Source organism: Simochromis diagramma, unplaced genomic scaffold (assembly GCF_900408965.1).
Source record: "Simochromis diagramma unplaced genomic scaffold, fSimDia1.1 OVJJ01000705.1, whole genome shotgun sequence".
NCBI lineage: Eukaryota > Metazoa > Chordata > Actinopteri > Cichliformes > Cichlidae > Simochromis > Simochromis diagramma.
In genome coordinates this window covers 2,891,645-2,908,309 of record NW_024387448.1, presented here as the reverse complement: position 1 = coordinate 2,908,309, position 16,665 = coordinate 2,891,645, and the positions used below count along the sequence as shown (strand labels likewise).

Sequence of the window (16,665 nt, the reverse complement as noted above, 5' to 3'; positions counted from 1 at the left end):
TTCTCTTACAGTTTATTGGGTTAAACTAATTATCATCTCTTTAGTAGCCAAATCATCCAAAAAGAAACATGAAAATATAACATTTGTGAGAAAATCCCAGATAAACTTTTGCTTTTGCTTTGTTTACATGTCACAGTTTACTTCATAGTTTCTATATGACGACCCTTTCCCCTCCCCTTTTCAGCTGAAATGGGCCAACAAGGTTATTTATAGGTTGCTGGACTGCGTCCCATGGCTGAATATGCTGCATACCAGACACAACTGATGAACACTGGAGATTGTTGATGAAAGGCATGAGAGAGGCCGCCCCTTTGCAGCTCTAAAGGGTGTCACTGGTATTTGTTTGACTACCAAGCACTTCTACAGACCAGATGTCGTGAATAAAGCAGAGCTCAAGGACAGGAAACGTTTAAAAGTTATGAAATGAAAGTTGTTGGATGAAGTGAAAGACATGGAGTTAAATGATTTTTTTTTAGAAGAAGCAATCCAAATTTAATGATTGCTCATTTCATTGATGGATGAAGCGAAAATGTTGCTTATCTTTAAAAGGTCTTATACACTGACAGAAATATCCCAGATCGGACTTCCCCTCTTTGACTTTTACATTGACTACGACTGTATTTCTCACGTCTCTGTTCCTTCCCATCCCTCTCCACTCTGCCCCACACCACAGTCATTCAGTCTGATCTCATGGTAGCTTGTAGGAAGACATCACTGATGACTAGCAAGAGGAAGTTCCCATGGCAATGGGGTCACCGTTAGCTATAAATATGTTGACCTCGTCATGTTGTCTGGTCAAAGAGCAGGTGAGGATGCCTGTTAAGAGTGGCAGTGAGAATTTGTGTAGAATAGTTCCCAGGCTCTCCATTACAGAGGCTAGATAGGCCTAAAATATCCAGCTTAACAAGTTATTAGCCCTGACACAGTAATTGTTTTAAGTTAGTTTTAGATTGGAGTAGATTAAATTAGTCTTTATTGTCCCTCTTAAGAAAAAAAATTGTTCTGGGAAACGGCTGGCATAGTTCCATCCAAGTGCAATCAAATGCAGCATGCTGTATCACAACTAGACCAGAATATATTTCACAGTACGGTACACTGTACTTTACTGGATCCACTGAATTATAGTAGCTTCATTATTACGTTAACCTGTAAAATAAAAACAAACCCCTTTTAGTCTGAGCACCGCAGTGTTTCTATGATCCTAATGCGAGACTTTCAGTGACAACAACCGTTCTCTTACAGATGAAATCCCATTCATACGTAAACAAATATAAACACCCCAAAAAACTAAATTTCGAAGCTTCCTCAAAGTAATTTTTTATGTTATAGCTGATTTAGTACAGGCATTAGCAAAAGACAGCTAGTGTTAGCCAATGTTGGCAAACCTTACCTATGAAGTTATAAGGAGAAGTCTTAAAGTCAACTTTATTACTGTGCTATGACTCTTTATGACTTATGCTTTATGCGACCATTGAGCATGTATTAAGTTCATGCTCATGAAGCCAGGCATAGCCGTTCACACTGAGCACAGCACCCACTAGAGGAGGGCGGGGCCTCAGGCCACCCTCAGTGTCCTGCTGGAGGTCATTTTTACATCCTTGGCAGTGCTCATCCTGTTCCTCCTTGCACAAAGGACCAGATACCATTCTTGTTGATGCGTTAAAGATCTTCTACAACCCTGTCCAGCTCTCCTAGAGTAACTGCATGTCTCCTGGAATCTCCTCCATGCTTTTGACACTGAGACATAGCAAACCTTATGGCAATGACATGTTTATTGATGTGCCATCCTGGAGGAGTTGGACTACCTGTGCAACCTCTGTAGGGTCCAGGTATTGCCTCATGCTGCTGGTAGTGAGAAAACAGTCAATAAAATATCAGAGGCATCCATGTGTAAAAGCATTTCTGTTTTGGGGATTGTCTCATTGTTGCCCCTCTAGTGCATTTCTTGTTAATTTCAATAACACCAAAGCAGCTGAAACTGCAGCTGAAACAACCCGCTCTGCTACTTACCTGACCAGATCAGTATCTCACAAGTTTAGCTGACTTAAATCTACAGGGTGGGCCATTTATATGGATACACCGTAATAAAATGGGAATGGTTGGAGATATTAAAGTCCTGTTTGTGGCACATTAGTATATGTGAGGGGGCAAACTCCTCAAGATGGGTGGTGACCATGGTTGCCATTTAGAAGTCGGCCATCTTGGATACAACTTTTGTTTTTTCAATAGGAAGAGGGCCATGTGACACATCAAACTTATTGGTAATGTCACAAGAAAAACAATGGTGTGCTTGGTTTCAACATAACTTTATTCTTTCATGAGTTATTTACAAGTTTCTGACCACTTATAAAATGTGTTCAATGTGCTGCCCATTGTGTTGGATTGTCAATGCAACCCTCTTCTCCCACTCTTCACACACTGATAACACTGCAGGAGAAATGCCAGCACAGGCATCCAGTATCCGTAGTTTCAGGTGCTGCACATCTCGTTTCTTCACACCATAGACAATTGCCTTCAGATGACCACAAAGATAAAAGTCTAAGGGGGTCAGATTGGGAGACCTTGGGGGCCATTCAATGGACCCACGACGACCAATCCACTTTCCAGGTAACTGTTCATCTAGGAATGCTCGGACCTGGCACCCATAATGTGGTGGTGCACCATCTTGCTGGAATGTGCCAGCTTCAGTGCATAAAGAGGGAAACACATCATCATGTAGCAATTTCAAATGTCCAATGGCCTTGAGGTTTCCATTGATGAAGAATGGACCCACTATCATTGTACCCCATATACCACACCAAACCATCACTTTTGCTGTTCCAACAGTCTTGGAGAGATCCATCCAATGAGGGTTAGTGTCAGACCAATAGCGGTGGTTTTGTTTGTTAACTTCACCATTCACATAAAAGTTTGCCTCATCACTGAACAAAATCTTCTGCGTGAACTGAGGGTCCTGTTCCAATTTTGGTTTTGCCCATTCTGCAAATTCTGTGCTGCAGTAGCTGGAGTTTGTAAGGGTGCCATTTGTGAGTAGCTAATATATTTGCCGAAGAGATGTTCGACTAATGCCACTCTCCAGTGACATGCGGTGAGTGCTACGCTCTGGGCTCTTGCTGAATGAAGCTAGGACAGCCACTGATGTTTCTTCATTAGTGACAGTTTTCTTGCGTCCACATTTGGCAAATCCAACACTGAACCAGTTTCACGAAACTTAGCAAGCAGTTTGCTAACTGTAGCATGGAAGATGGGTGGTCTCGTAGGGTGTCTTGCATTGAAATCTGCTGCAATGACCCAGCTACTGCGTTCACCAGATATCAACACAATTTCGATCCGCTCCTCACGTGTTAACCTCTTTGACATGTCAATGGCTGTGAACAAAGAGAAACTTGTGGACAATCCAACACAATGGGCAGCGCATTGAAAACATTTTATAAGTGGTCAGAAACTTGTAAATAACTCATGAAAGAATAAAGTTATGTTGAAACCAAGCACACCATTGTTTTTCTTGTGACATTACCAATAAGTTTGATGTGTCACATGGCCCTCTTCCTATTGAAAAAACAAAAGTTGTATCCAAGATGGCCGACTTCTAAATGGCCACCATGGTCACCACCCATCTTGAGGAGTTTGCCCCCTCACATATACTAATGTGCCACAAACAGGACTTTAACATCACCAACCATTCCCATTTTATTACGGTGTATCCATATAAATGGCCCACCCTGTATATTCTGATTTAAAAGTGTTCCTTTCAATTTTCTTTTTCTTGAGTAGTATACATGTAGTGTTGTTAATGTTATTTCAAGACAAAAAAAAAACATTACACTTCACCATTAAATTAAAAAAGGAAATGCGCTTCCATTTGTAACATGGTCTCACGAAGCCAAAACATACATGAACACTTTTGATGGAAGTGTTTTGAATGCATCACGTCAGTGTTTATGTAAGCATATGATAGCAATGCGTGTTGTTTCAGTGGACGCGATCATAGTTTCGAGTGCGGTATTTCATTTTGCAAGACGTGTGTGAGGTTATGACAACACAGATGCTTTGGGAAAATGATCCACAGTTTCTTGTAGTTTCTGTTTTAGATGTTTGAGAAAATCCGTCACATGCATGAACACCAAACAGTGACACTGGTCATACTGGACAGTTCTATTTGAGAACCATTCATTCAGTAGCCGAAAACTGTTGGACTCCTGACGTCGCCCATTGGTCACATTGCCTTTTACTTTTAGGATTGCTGCTTACCTGATTGAAAACAACATGGATGTGAGGGCTGTAGGCAGTGTGAATCAATAAAACATGAGAATTTGTTTGTTTTATATGCATATTTCATGAAGACTATTCCTCCCATGTCTGTACGATTTTGAGCCCTGTTTAATAGAGTGTACTCGTTGGCTTCTCACACACAGTGTATAGTATTAGTGTATAGTGCATCATAAACCGGACGCAAATCCTTTGACAGTGGGCGTGGAGGTTATTCCTTATAATACTTCTTATTCTGCTCATGAATAAGTAAAGAGGAGGCCCTGAGACACACTCACCCACTTACCACACAAACGCACCTGCTCCTGGATGGCCCCTGGTTATGCAGAGATGCGCACAGATCCACACCCATTTCCAGAGATTCCCCTCCCCTCCCACCTCCCTTGTCTTTGTCCTGATTGCAGCCCCAGGGGGTAGACAGTTAGGTGAGATGGCACTGCATGTCTAATCTCTTAGAAATCTATTTGCACTTCAAGGTAATGCTGCACAAAATTGCATTTTTTTTAATATCACACTCGTATTTTTCAGAGTCTGTCATTATGCTGTGTGTTTGGCCAGAAGTAATACTTGCCAGTGCTCAGTTTCAGTATTCTTCATATCCCTGGTTTAGGGCTTATACTCGTGTATTAGAATCTATACATTTTTAGTGTTTAAAATTTTTTTTTGTTACGAGGTTTCAAATTATTGATGTTTTGTTAAGACTAGATGTGTTTATAGTAGCTATCATGAACATAAACTCTCCCTTTAGGATAAAAAAGAAGGTGGAAAGAGGCACTATTGTACAGAGGAGTTGTTTAATTCTATATGACCCTTTCCAGGGAGGTCAGTGAAAGGTCTGGGGAACCTGTTCAATAATTGAAGGAGTTTTATCTGTAATGTGAAAGCTCTCAGTGTCCATACACCACTTTCCTCAGAGGTGTTGAGTGATGGCTGTGGAAATGGGAAATGATAGGAGTTGTTTTGAATGTTTCCAATGGTAAGGGATACTGTGGCTGCTGGCGTTTTGATTCCATTAAATGCACTCTGCACAGCGACAGAGTTAAACGCTATGCAAGTAATCTTACACGCTGGTGCTGTGACATTTTCAAGAGGGCGAATAATAGTCACCTTAAATCTTGCTTCTGTATGTCATGAATTTGCCATTCTTTTCCTGCTTTGTGTACAGATTGGATATCCCATGTGTTGCTGCTGTTCAGACAGATGAAAGGATGGGGATATAATTCTGGATGATAAGGTGAAGAATTTCTTCAGCTGAACAGAGAACATAAATGGTGAGATCCCATTTTTCTGAAGAAAGTACCATTTTAAAAAGGCTAAAACCAAAAATGTGCTGTCAGATGTTAATAACCTGTCTGCACCCAGTGGACCCAAATCAATTTGTTCATACAAATTTCAGTTGGGCAGATATCACTCAAAGATAAATAAATAGTTCATTTGCTGTTCTAGCTTTATATTAATGTATACAGGTAATGATATAAATTGGGGGAATGACACAAAATAATAATACAGAGCCCATTTCTGTTAGTGTGGCAAAGAGGAATATCCTGTTTCAGACATAATACTTGATAGTGGGTCCGTTTGGTGTTGGCTTTGGTCATGTATTTTCTGCAACTGTCATAAGAAAGGTACAGGATATTACTTGAAGGCATTTAGTTAAACTGTGTGCATGCTTGGAATAATCAGCATTAGTTAGAAAAAAGAGCATTTTTCTTGCTAGCTTAAATTCTTAAGAGGTTTTCAACACGTAATAATTCTGATCTTAAACCTAAGCTCTATAAAACTCTTAAGTTGCACTTTCCTTAGCTATATGGAAGCAGCTTTTAGCCTTATTAAATGCTGATGTTCAATCTTAAATATCCGCTAGTGCAAGCCTTTAACCCTTTTTTCCCATCCTCAGAGTGTTTGCCATGCTACATGGGAACTCCACCCTGGTCTTACTCTTCATCCTCACCATTTTTGCCACTGTCTATTGTCGTTCCTACCCCCGTTTTTCCCGTAATGACACTGAGTTCCAGCACCTGGTGCTCCACCCCGACCCCTCTGCAGGGACTGTGTACGTGGGGGCCAGGGACCACCTTTTCCAACTGGATGGCTTAGATGGACTGCGGTTGGAGCAAGAAGAGAGGACTGGACCTGTAATCGACAGCAAAGAATGCCTGCCCCCAGTCACCGACACCAATTGTCCCCAAGCCAGAAGAACCAGTAATCACAACAAATTACTGCTGGTGGATCCTAAAGCATTGGAGTTGATCACATGTGGCAGCGTGCACCAGGGCACCTGCCAGAAACGTAGCCTGAGGTCAGTCAGAGAGGTTTTGTTCTCTACCGAGAGGCCTGTGGATACCCAGTATGTTGCAGCCAATGATCCATCAGTGTCAACAGTTGGTTTGGTAGTGCGGCCAAGTGGCGGAGATAGAACTGTGATGTATGTTGGTCGGGGCTATACCGCCAGCCACCCACCCATCTCCACACGCCACCTTTCATTAAAACCCATCTTTTCCTATGAAGAGACAGCTAAGCTAGCTGTGGCTGGGCGTCTTTCGGAGTATGATCATCATTTTGTGACAGCGTTCACACGAGGCACGTACGTGTACTTCTTATTTTACCGCCGTGACATCAAGTCACCATCAAGGGACTACCGGACATATGTCGCCAGAGTGTGCATGGAAGACACTTCCTACTATTCATATGTGGAAATTCCTCTTGTCTGCCTATCACAGTCCCATTCACCTAGGAGTTACAATCTGCTCCAGGCAGCCCAGGTATTGAGTCAAAACATTATGAACACTTGTGCCTGATATCTTGTTGGTTCTTCACATTGCATCACAACCATTTTATTTTAACCATTTTATTTACTAGTGATAGAATTGCCACCCCAATATTTTTGGTGGCCCCCATTTATTTCCCTTAAATAACTAGAATCAACATTTAAAATTGTGCTTTGTATTTCCTTCAGTTAACTTTGTCTAATATTAAAATTATTTTGATTATCTGAAACATGTAAGTGTGACAAGTATGCTGAAGAATAAGTGTTCATCAGGGTTACGCTGACCCTTTTTCTGTGCCTTTGTTGGAACAGGTGGGACACGGGCCGGGTCTGCAGGGTGAGGATCTGCTAGGAGTCTTTTCCACCAGCACCAGCCCCACTAACGACGATCCCTCACATGAGTCAGCTCTGTGCATTTTCTCTCTACACGAGCTGGACAGATACATCAACTCAACCCGTGACCTCTGCTACACCAAAGATGGGCGGGGGGAGGGAACAGGAGAGGCCTACATAGAATATGAGGTCAAGTCCAGCTGTGCCAACCTGCCCGTGGTAAGAATACAGGAGTAAATGTTTTGGGGATTAAGCGCTGACCTGCTTTTGATGTCGATCTTTCCCGTGAAAACAAATATTTTTTTTGAGCCTTTGCATGCTCATGTGAACCTTTCAGATTGCTGAGAGAGAACATCCTTAATGCTTTGTGCTAGTTATAGCAGGAAAGCCTCACAGTAGATACATTAAAACTCTCTATCATAAGGACTTATTCCCTGATGTCGACCCATACCTCAGCTATATCGACTAATCTGATGTAAGTGTTCAGCGGAAGCCAAAACAGATACAACCATGTAACGAAGAATGACAGGACTGCTAAGATTAAGTGTAATAACAAGAAGAAGTAGTGACTACATATAATGGATGTATGAAAGTGAAGTAATGAGGTCCTTGTTGAAAAACCCTAAGGTCTCTAAAGCCCCAGGAGTAGCTCTGCCCAGCTGCAGCCATTCAGAGACCTTCTCCACTGCCCTGCAAACTGCTCAGGTCCTGCCAGCCCACAGAAGCATTTAATGGGATCGTTAGAGATCAATAAACCAAACTACCCCTGAATCATCTGTGCTACTGCTTAATGAGCTCTGACAAGGAAGGACGAGTCTTCTTTTGAAAGCCACGGGCAGAAGAAAATAGAGAGGGAGAGAGGGGAAGAAACGGAGACGTGAAGAGAAAGCCTGTGGAATATAGTGCAAAAGAGGAGGAAATGAAAGTAAGGAAATAGATGAACGGGGAAGATAAAGTTGTATTAAATCATGAAGTTCCCCTCCTAGCAATGATGAAACGTTATCATTATTTTCTTAATAAACAAACTGAGCAAACTAAAAAAAGATCTCTCATTCTACCCACTCCTCCTCCTCCTCCTCCTCCTCCAGGGCCAATTATCTAGAAGCAGAGCTCGGAGACTTAGTGGAAAAGCGGAATTTGGAGTGGTTGCTTTGCAAAACCAAAGGAAAGGAGAGACCATGTCTCTGAATGAGTCTGCTTTAATCTATGGTGCAATCCTCTTACAATGTATTAAGAGGATTCAGAGGCTCTGAGGCAACAGTGGGAATATAAACTTATTTGCTCTAAAGCTTTAGATGTTTGGCATGACTTAAAACAACAAGGGAAAAATAATAGCTGTATTTGAAATGTGATATAAAAATTAAAATGTAGCTTGAAATTGTAGCAATAAAAGTCTCTGTTGTGTTTATTTGAAGATGAACCAGCAAGAAAACTCTCTATCCCGTCACATGTTTTAGAATACCCTGAAGGCATATCCCTGCGGCTCCGACCACACCCCAAGTCCAATGGCAAACAGGGAACCGCTGAAAGCTAAACCTGCATGGCACACCTCATCTGCCCGTCTCACCGCCGTGGCAGTCAGTGTCAGGGATGGACATAGCATCGCATTCCTGGGAGACTCCAAAGGGACCCTTCACAAGGTAGCTCAGACTTTTAGTTTTTGTTTCTGTGTGACCTTGGAGAGCCTCCCCCGGTGTGCAGAGTGGGAGGCAGGGAGAAACCCCTGACTCATGGAAATATTTCTACCAGTTTCTTATTAACCCGGTGGTCTAATTTTTCATTCATCGCGCTCACAGAAGTGTCAGGGATTAACTGGATCTGTGTCCACGCAGGCCTGCCTTTGTGCTCTAACTTGTCTATGATTCACATCTCAGCAAAACACACCTTACACCACATAAAACACACTGAAACACACAAATCCAATTTCAAAGATATTTAATCCAAGTCCACGCCAGTTCCCATATACTTCTACATCACTGTGTGACTCCGGCCTGGAAGATTCCTATCATTCCAGCATTCACAGTGTTCCAACAAACACAGGCTAGCATGCCTTTGTGATCCCACGCTTAACGGGTTTGCTTTTTCTTCTGCACACTGCAACATGTTGGAGACAGGGTCTTATTTTGGGGGGCTTTTGTTGGAAAGTTTCGTCCAGAGTAGATTTCTAACATCACTTAGACTTTGATAAAAAGTCTAAGTGATGTTTTCAGCTCTTCTGTACAAAACAAAACAAGAAAAGAGAACGCTTCTACCTTCTGAACAACATCTGCATAGATGTGATAGTTACATGAAGGGATCAAGATAAGAGGATTGTAGACACAGAGCCAGACTTAGTACTTTTAGGTAGCAGATCAAAGCTGCACTCAACGTAGTCATCTGAAAAAAGCTATTGTAACAGGATTAGCGTATCACAGCAGGACAAATTCCACAGCATCCAGATATGGGACTCCATTTGAGCGCGTGTTTGTGTTTCAGAGGAAAGAGGTTGACAACTGGTGACCCACTTTAAATGTAATACTGCAGTAATATGTTGATGGTCTGTAATTGGTGTACCTGACTTGATTTTTGTGGTTGTAGTCAGCAGAGGTGGGACCAAGTCATTGTTTTGCAAGTCTCAAGTAAGTCTCAAGTCTTTATCCTCAAGTCTCAAGTCAAGTCTCAAGTAATGTCAGGCAAGTCAGAGTCGAGTCTCAAGTCACTGGTGTAAAAGTCCGAGTCAAGTCACAAGTCTGAAATTTTGAATTTCAAGTCCTTTCGAGTCATTAAAAAAAACGAAAAAAAGCATGTTGCAGTTATATGCTAAATGTAAATATTAGACCATGTAATTTTTAAATCTGTGTTTTTCTCAACACATGACAAAATAGTGAACTTAGAAAATATACACAAATTGTGAAATTGCACCTATTTGGAATGCAGCTCAATTAAACCTAGCTCCAAGAATAATTTTCACCGACATTTCTGAGATAAGCTGCATGTTATTCTTGGATGCGGTTGTAGGACCGGCTTTAAAATCGCATGACAAAAATATCATACACATTAAAAAAAACCTGCATCACCAACGTAGCCTGGAAAACATTTGCTAGTTAGATGAAGTCAGCTATCTCATTGTAGCATATTTATATGCATATTTATAATCATACGGTTCTTTGAGTGAGTGCATACACTCGTGAAGTTTAGTAACTTCAGGTCACTGCAACAAGCCCAGGTACAGTTTACCGACGGATGGGTACAGGACCTTGAAATGCACCATGTAGAACGAAAGACCATCGTACGAACAAAGGTAAGTTTACCAGTCTCACAAATCGTCGTCATAAATACACATTCGTTAACCGTTTATTAATAGGACCTTTGAGCTCAACGATAATTAATTAGTAGTGGAAATAATTTCTGGTAGCATCACAGAAATGTAGCAGTGACAATAATATTGTATGCTGTAATCGCACTGGACAATTAGTGATACAAAACAACTGTTTTACCCTGTGAATAAAAGTATATGTTTTTGTCAGTGTACCATAATAACAGAAGCGAAACACAATATTGTGTCAGGACAATTCACTATTTATGCACAATAAACAAAGGAGCATAGCGCGACAATTTCTGTTCAGCGCCAGACTTGCTTGTAACCTATATCACCAATTATGTTATGAAAATGACGCATTAACTACAACAGCAGACTGACCTGTGTGGAAATGCTTGGAGCAGACTAACCTGTGAGCTGGAGTGTTCTGGGACGTTATATTTGGTCTTTGAATGGCTGCAATCCAGGCCACCCATCGCCTGTTTGTCACTTCGGAAACATGGCTCGAAGAATTTCTCTTCAACGACGTAATCCGATAACAACCGATCTCTTTACCCATTGGCTTCCCGTGGCTGTCATGCGACCGGCTATTGCAGTTAATAATACAACAGCTTCTTGACATTTTTGTGTTTCTTTTTATCGCTGTGTGACTGATTTCAATTGAAAGCCTGCGTGCGCTAGTACCGCTTGCCACGAGTTCCCAGAATCCTTTGCGGTTCTACCCGTGAATGACGTCACATTTTCAATCTCTATATAATATGCATGTTAAATTTTATATTTGGGGTAAAATATCAAGTCTTTTCAAGTAAACCGGTTCAAGTCCAATTCAAGTCCCAAGTCATTGGTGTAAAAGTCCAAGTCAAGTCACAAGTCTTAGAACATTTTTTCAAGTCAAGTCTAAAGTCATAAAATTAATGACTCGAGTCTGACTCGAGTCCAAGTCATGTGACTCGAGTCCACACCTCTGGTAGTCAGCAGGCTTTACCTGCGTTGCTTTGTTGGAATTAAAAGACCATTTCTGCATTTGCCTAACTGCGCATATTTGTTTTCACACCAAGGTTTCAATAAAGCAATCGTTCCTGCTCTTACACTGGTACATTAACTGTGGAGCTAGAGCTGGAGATTGTTTGGCTTACGCGAGCATTATGAATGGAAGCATAAAATGGAAAACATAACAACGACCATCTTACTGCTTCTTTGCTTAACTGGTACAAAAACCACACTGAATGCTGAACATGTAGGAACTCGAGTGCAGGAAGTACAGTACTTTTCATCCACGAAGGTTGTAATTATATTTATTCTGTTTATAAAATTTGCAACTTTGCAAATCTAATCTACGCCGTGCTATCGTGTTCTTTTTAGAGAGAAGAGGCTTTCTCGCGGCAATTCTTCCAAATAAGCCATATTTGTTCAGTTTTTTAATTATGCTGTTAAGAACTTCAACATTTACCTGTATAGTCTGAGATGAAGCTCTCTGGCTCCTTGCAGTTTGCCTGAGTAATGAACAATCTGACCTTGGGATGAGTTTGCAGTAATGTGGTCTCCAGTGAAGAATGGCAGGTGTCTTGAAAGTTCTTTCTGTAGAATGAGGGACTCTAAATTGTCTGTAAAGGACCTTATGACCCTTCCCACATTGATGGGAGCAACAATTGCTTCTCCAAGATCATCGTCAATGTCTTTTCTCCTTAGCAGTGTGTTACCCACACATAAATTCTTCAGACAGGCAAACTGCTGAAACCTCTGCTTTTATAGAGATGCTCACACTTGCTAATGATTCATTAATGTGCATTTGATTAGGAGCACCTGCCTGCTACTTACCCTCTTATTTCCTACAGAAGCAGTAAAGGTGTGCTTAGGTTGTCAAACAACACTTTTTAAAAATAATAATACGTGTTGTTGTCCAAACAGATTGTCTAAGGAGCGTGGAAAAAAGGTCAATGGACTTGTATCAATTTCTTGAATAGATTTCACCTCTCACCTTCATTTAATTTTAAGACTAGATTATTTGTTATTAAGTTATAGGTGTGTGAAGAGTGGGTACATTTTTTTTCATGACTGTAGATTCAGAATTCTTTAAATTCTGCTGACAGTTGGTGCTTAATTTGGCTTATAGTCTCTCCTTTCAGACAATTTATAAGGATTGTGTTGCTGAATGAGTAAATAACAGTCTCAGGGTATGAAAACTTGTCGCAGAATTAGGACAGGACTCATTGTACAAACTATCTTATAAAGACGATGGGCTAGTGGATGTATAATTCTGAATTGAATAATGACATTTTTAAGAAACAGTGTTTGTGATTTCTTTGCTGGCTTGGTTTTTAGAGCCACAAGTGAACATATTTTTTGTTGAGGGCTGACTACAGCTGTCTACTGCAATAGACAGACACAGACACCTATTAATTGGTGCTAAAAGACTAGAATTTCACTAAAGTGGAGCCAAAGCATCTTGGAAAGGTTGCATCACACAGAGGGCCGTGATATTTGTCAGATAATTGCATTAATAATGATCCACCACAAACACGGTCAAAAGGTCCAGTTCAGTGAACGAAATAGCTGAGATAAGTGAGTCCCATCAGACAGGTGTTGGCTACACAGCCCTAATTTTAAGTATTAACAAATGGGTGAGTGATTACGAAAAAACATCTCCCTTATTGGTGTCAGAAGGGGGAAAATTAGGTATAGACACTTTAAAGATGGATGTTGGATATTTTAACATGGAGCTCTTTGGAGATTGACTTGCTTTCAGAGACTGCCTTCAGTGTGCATTAGATGCTGCTCTGGGCAATAAAGTATTGGCTTTTTTTTTCAGGCCTGATGATTGCCACTTAATACCTTAAAGAAGCATTAGCATGGTGGAGATACAAGCCACCTGGACGTCTTGATGATTAACTTCCTTGTTTTGAATGAGCAAGTGGAAGAGCAGTGATGTTCCTGAATTGGTTTATGTCAGAAGTTTCAAAATAAAAGTCAAAACGGGATGGTGTTGGTCGCTATCCTGGAAGTGGGTTTTTTTAATCCCAGCAATAGTAAAATGACAAATAATGGAGGAACATTGATTTACTGTTAAGGAGCAGCAGGCTAGAGTCAGGTTGTTGCTCATAGCTAGCTGTTTCCAGGAGATGGCCTGCCATTTTCATCTTAAAAAAAGTTTCTCTGATGGACACATCTCTTTAATGTTCCAAAGTCACAGAGCATTACAAAGCAGCTTCCCATGCCATTATGTGTTGAGTGCATCCTCTTAATGGGATAACTGATTCTCCATTCTGTCCACAGTGATCTCATTAACATGAAGTAACATGAGAGTTTGAATGCCTGGGAATTGCTTAAGCCAGAGGTGTCTTCCTGTACTTCATATTAGATTTGACTGTGTGATAATCACATTCATGCCCACTTCTACTGCGCTCCTTTGCAAGTCTGATTTGATTTGTGTTTGAGTTGTACGCTGAAGAAGGTATTCGTTTTGTCTTTTGTTTTTTTGCCTGTCTCAGTTTAGTCCTGCAGTGAGGGGAATAGATCACGCTCATCCTTTCTGTCCTGGAAATTCAAATCGAGTTGAACTGATATTTGCTACGTCATGTATACCACGAATTCTATGTCTTGTGCTTTTCTGCTATAAACGTCCAGGTTTATCTTGGCCGAGATGGCACTGTGGAGGTATACGAGAAGACAACGATCCACCCCAACTCTCCCATTAACAGTGACCTTTTGTTGGATCAGAATGGAGGACATATCTACATCATGACCAAAACCACGGTAAGTTTACAATGAATTATAAACACTTTAGGATAGTTTTAGGTTTCCCATATTTTAAGTCCAAATATTCAACAGCTGCAGGGTTTGTTTTTTTTTTTTTTTGACTGAGTATCCCCATTCAACCACTCAACCAGATGTCTCCATACACGAGACTGAACATGGATTGTAATCCATCGTCAACACTATTTATTGTTTGTCAGAGTTTTTCAGGCTTTGCGTCTTCCTCAAGCTGTTTCTCTCTCACTAATAAAAGAGGATAACAGAATATAAGCCAAAGAGTAAAAGAAAACACTGAGGCCAGCTGGCTGTTGAGGTCAAAGGTCACTAACCCCACTGTGAGTTGTACAACAGTCTGCAGGAGGTGTAAAGTCGCTTTTAACAATGGTATTGATCAGAGAAAGTGGCCTCCATTGTGTTGGCACACTCCCTACAGAGTGTGTGTGGGTAGCTATAGATGCTGATAAATGGACTTGGGGAAACTGCAAGTCTATACACAAAATTGATTGTGTCAGTCCGACACCACGGAGCACCTGAATGTAGCGCAGCAGAAGTTACATTTAGCATACACATCTGAGGCAGTTCCAGTTTCCTCATATACATCGCATTTGTCACGAGACTGCTGGTATATTTGCATGCGAAAAGTGAAGTTCAGTTTATGGTAGTTAGAAAAAAAATTATGTGGTTAACCAATGCCAACAATAAAAGGGATAAAAGACAATATGTAAATAGGAGAGCTCCTACTTCCTAAAGTTTCTTTTTCATAGTAACGTGTGACAAAGATAGCATTAGCATTCCTAAATCCAAGCTTCTTTTTCTGCATTAAGTTAAAAAAGTACATAAATAAAAACACACAGTACAGCATCAGCCTTGCGTCAATAAATAGTATTACTTTTTGTCACCTATCTTTAGTGCTTGAATTTCTAGTTAGATTAAGTTTAGCTGTATTATTGTAGGGTCATTAACTTACAATATAAAGTGCTTTGACGCAGCTGTTGTTGTGATTTGTTGCTATATAAATAAAACTGAAAGTGGATTGAACTGAATTAAATGTCCAGTAGATGTTTGTAGGCGAGCAGCCAGTGTAAATATTTGTTAGCTAGTCAGCTGAGCTAACTACTGACTCATATTGGTCTGGCTTGAAGAAACAGGACATACAAAGGGCCATAACACTGTTATTATAGTTACTGAGACAAACATAGTTAAATGTGAAGCTAAGATTATAGAGCTAGAGATTAAATATCTCGCTTCGTACGTGTCGGTAAGTATGGCAGATTTATTTTGTAATGAGCAACTTAGCCATCTTTAGTAGTCTGATGTGAATAAAAAGGAAATATAAACACAATAAAACTGTCATTACAAGCTGAAACAAATATTGAGTATAACATTCAAACTAGCTAGCTAAAGATTACATGTATAGCTAACTAAATATTTAAGAATTGTTTTTATGTCATTTTGCCATAATTTGTCTTTATTTCCATTTTCACTAAAGCAAAGCAATTATCACATTAAAAACCAAAGACAACCTCTTCAGTATTTGCCACAGTAATGCAATAAACCAATTATCAAGTCCAAGTTATTACATTGTGGTTGCCAGTTTGATGAGTTCCCAGGGGACTCTGATGCAAGTTAAAGTCTTTGTAAAGCCTTATGCCTATAAAAAGCATTCACATTTTACCACAAGATTATTGACTTACTCATGATTATCCATGTTCACATATAAACAATTTTTGCTTTATTTGAAGCTGAAGATTTTATATATAAAAAAAGATTGGTTCACTTTAAAGACTTCATAGGATTCATAGAACATTAGTGCCATTGTTATCTACTTTAACCCTTTAAGACCTACCATAGAACCAATTCTGCCAGAGCTTATATTATATTTTTACATGCTGTGGAGCCATTTTTGGGAGCATTTCAAGGTGCTATACATCAATACAACCATTATAGCCTAAATTTTAATAATATGTCTGCATTGAGTGCATAGTAATTACATAAATTGTAAAAAAGTGCAATAAACTACAAAAAAATTGAAAATCGTTTTTGCTTTTTTAACATATACAGTGGGGCAAAAAAGTATTTAGTCAGCCACCGATTGTGCAAGTTCCCCCACTTAAAATGATGACAGAGGTCAGTAATTTGCACCAGAGGTACACTTCAACTGTGAGAGACAGAATGTGAAAAAAAAATCCATGAATCCACATGGTAGGATTTGTAAAGAATTTATTCGTAAATCAGGGTGGAAAAT

The 16,665-nt window shown here is 40.2% G+C and overlaps 1 protein-coding gene across 2 annotated transcripts in view; it reads left to right on the top strand.

Annotated features, from left to right (window-relative positions):
• plxnb1a (plexin b1a) overlaps positions 1 to 16,665 on the top strand; it is an 85,955-nt gene that overhangs the window by 29,807 nt on the left and 39,483 nt on the right. For both annotated transcript variants that reach the window (XM_040013778.1, XM_040013779.1), the window contains exons 2-6: positions 5,435 to 5,540; positions 6,167 to 7,031; positions 7,349 to 7,588; positions 8,827 to 9,009; positions 14,292 to 14,420. In XM_040013778.1, the coding sequence (XP_039869712.1) occupies positions 6,177 to 7,031; positions 7,349 to 7,588; positions 8,827 to 9,009; positions 14,292 to 14,420 (1,407 nt within the window). In that variant the 5' untranslated portion in view covers positions 5,435 to 5,540; positions 6,167 to 6,176. The remainder of the gene's footprint in view (positions 1 to 5,434; positions 5,541 to 6,166; positions 7,032 to 7,348; positions 7,589 to 8,826; positions 9,010 to 14,291; positions 14,421 to 16,665) is intronic.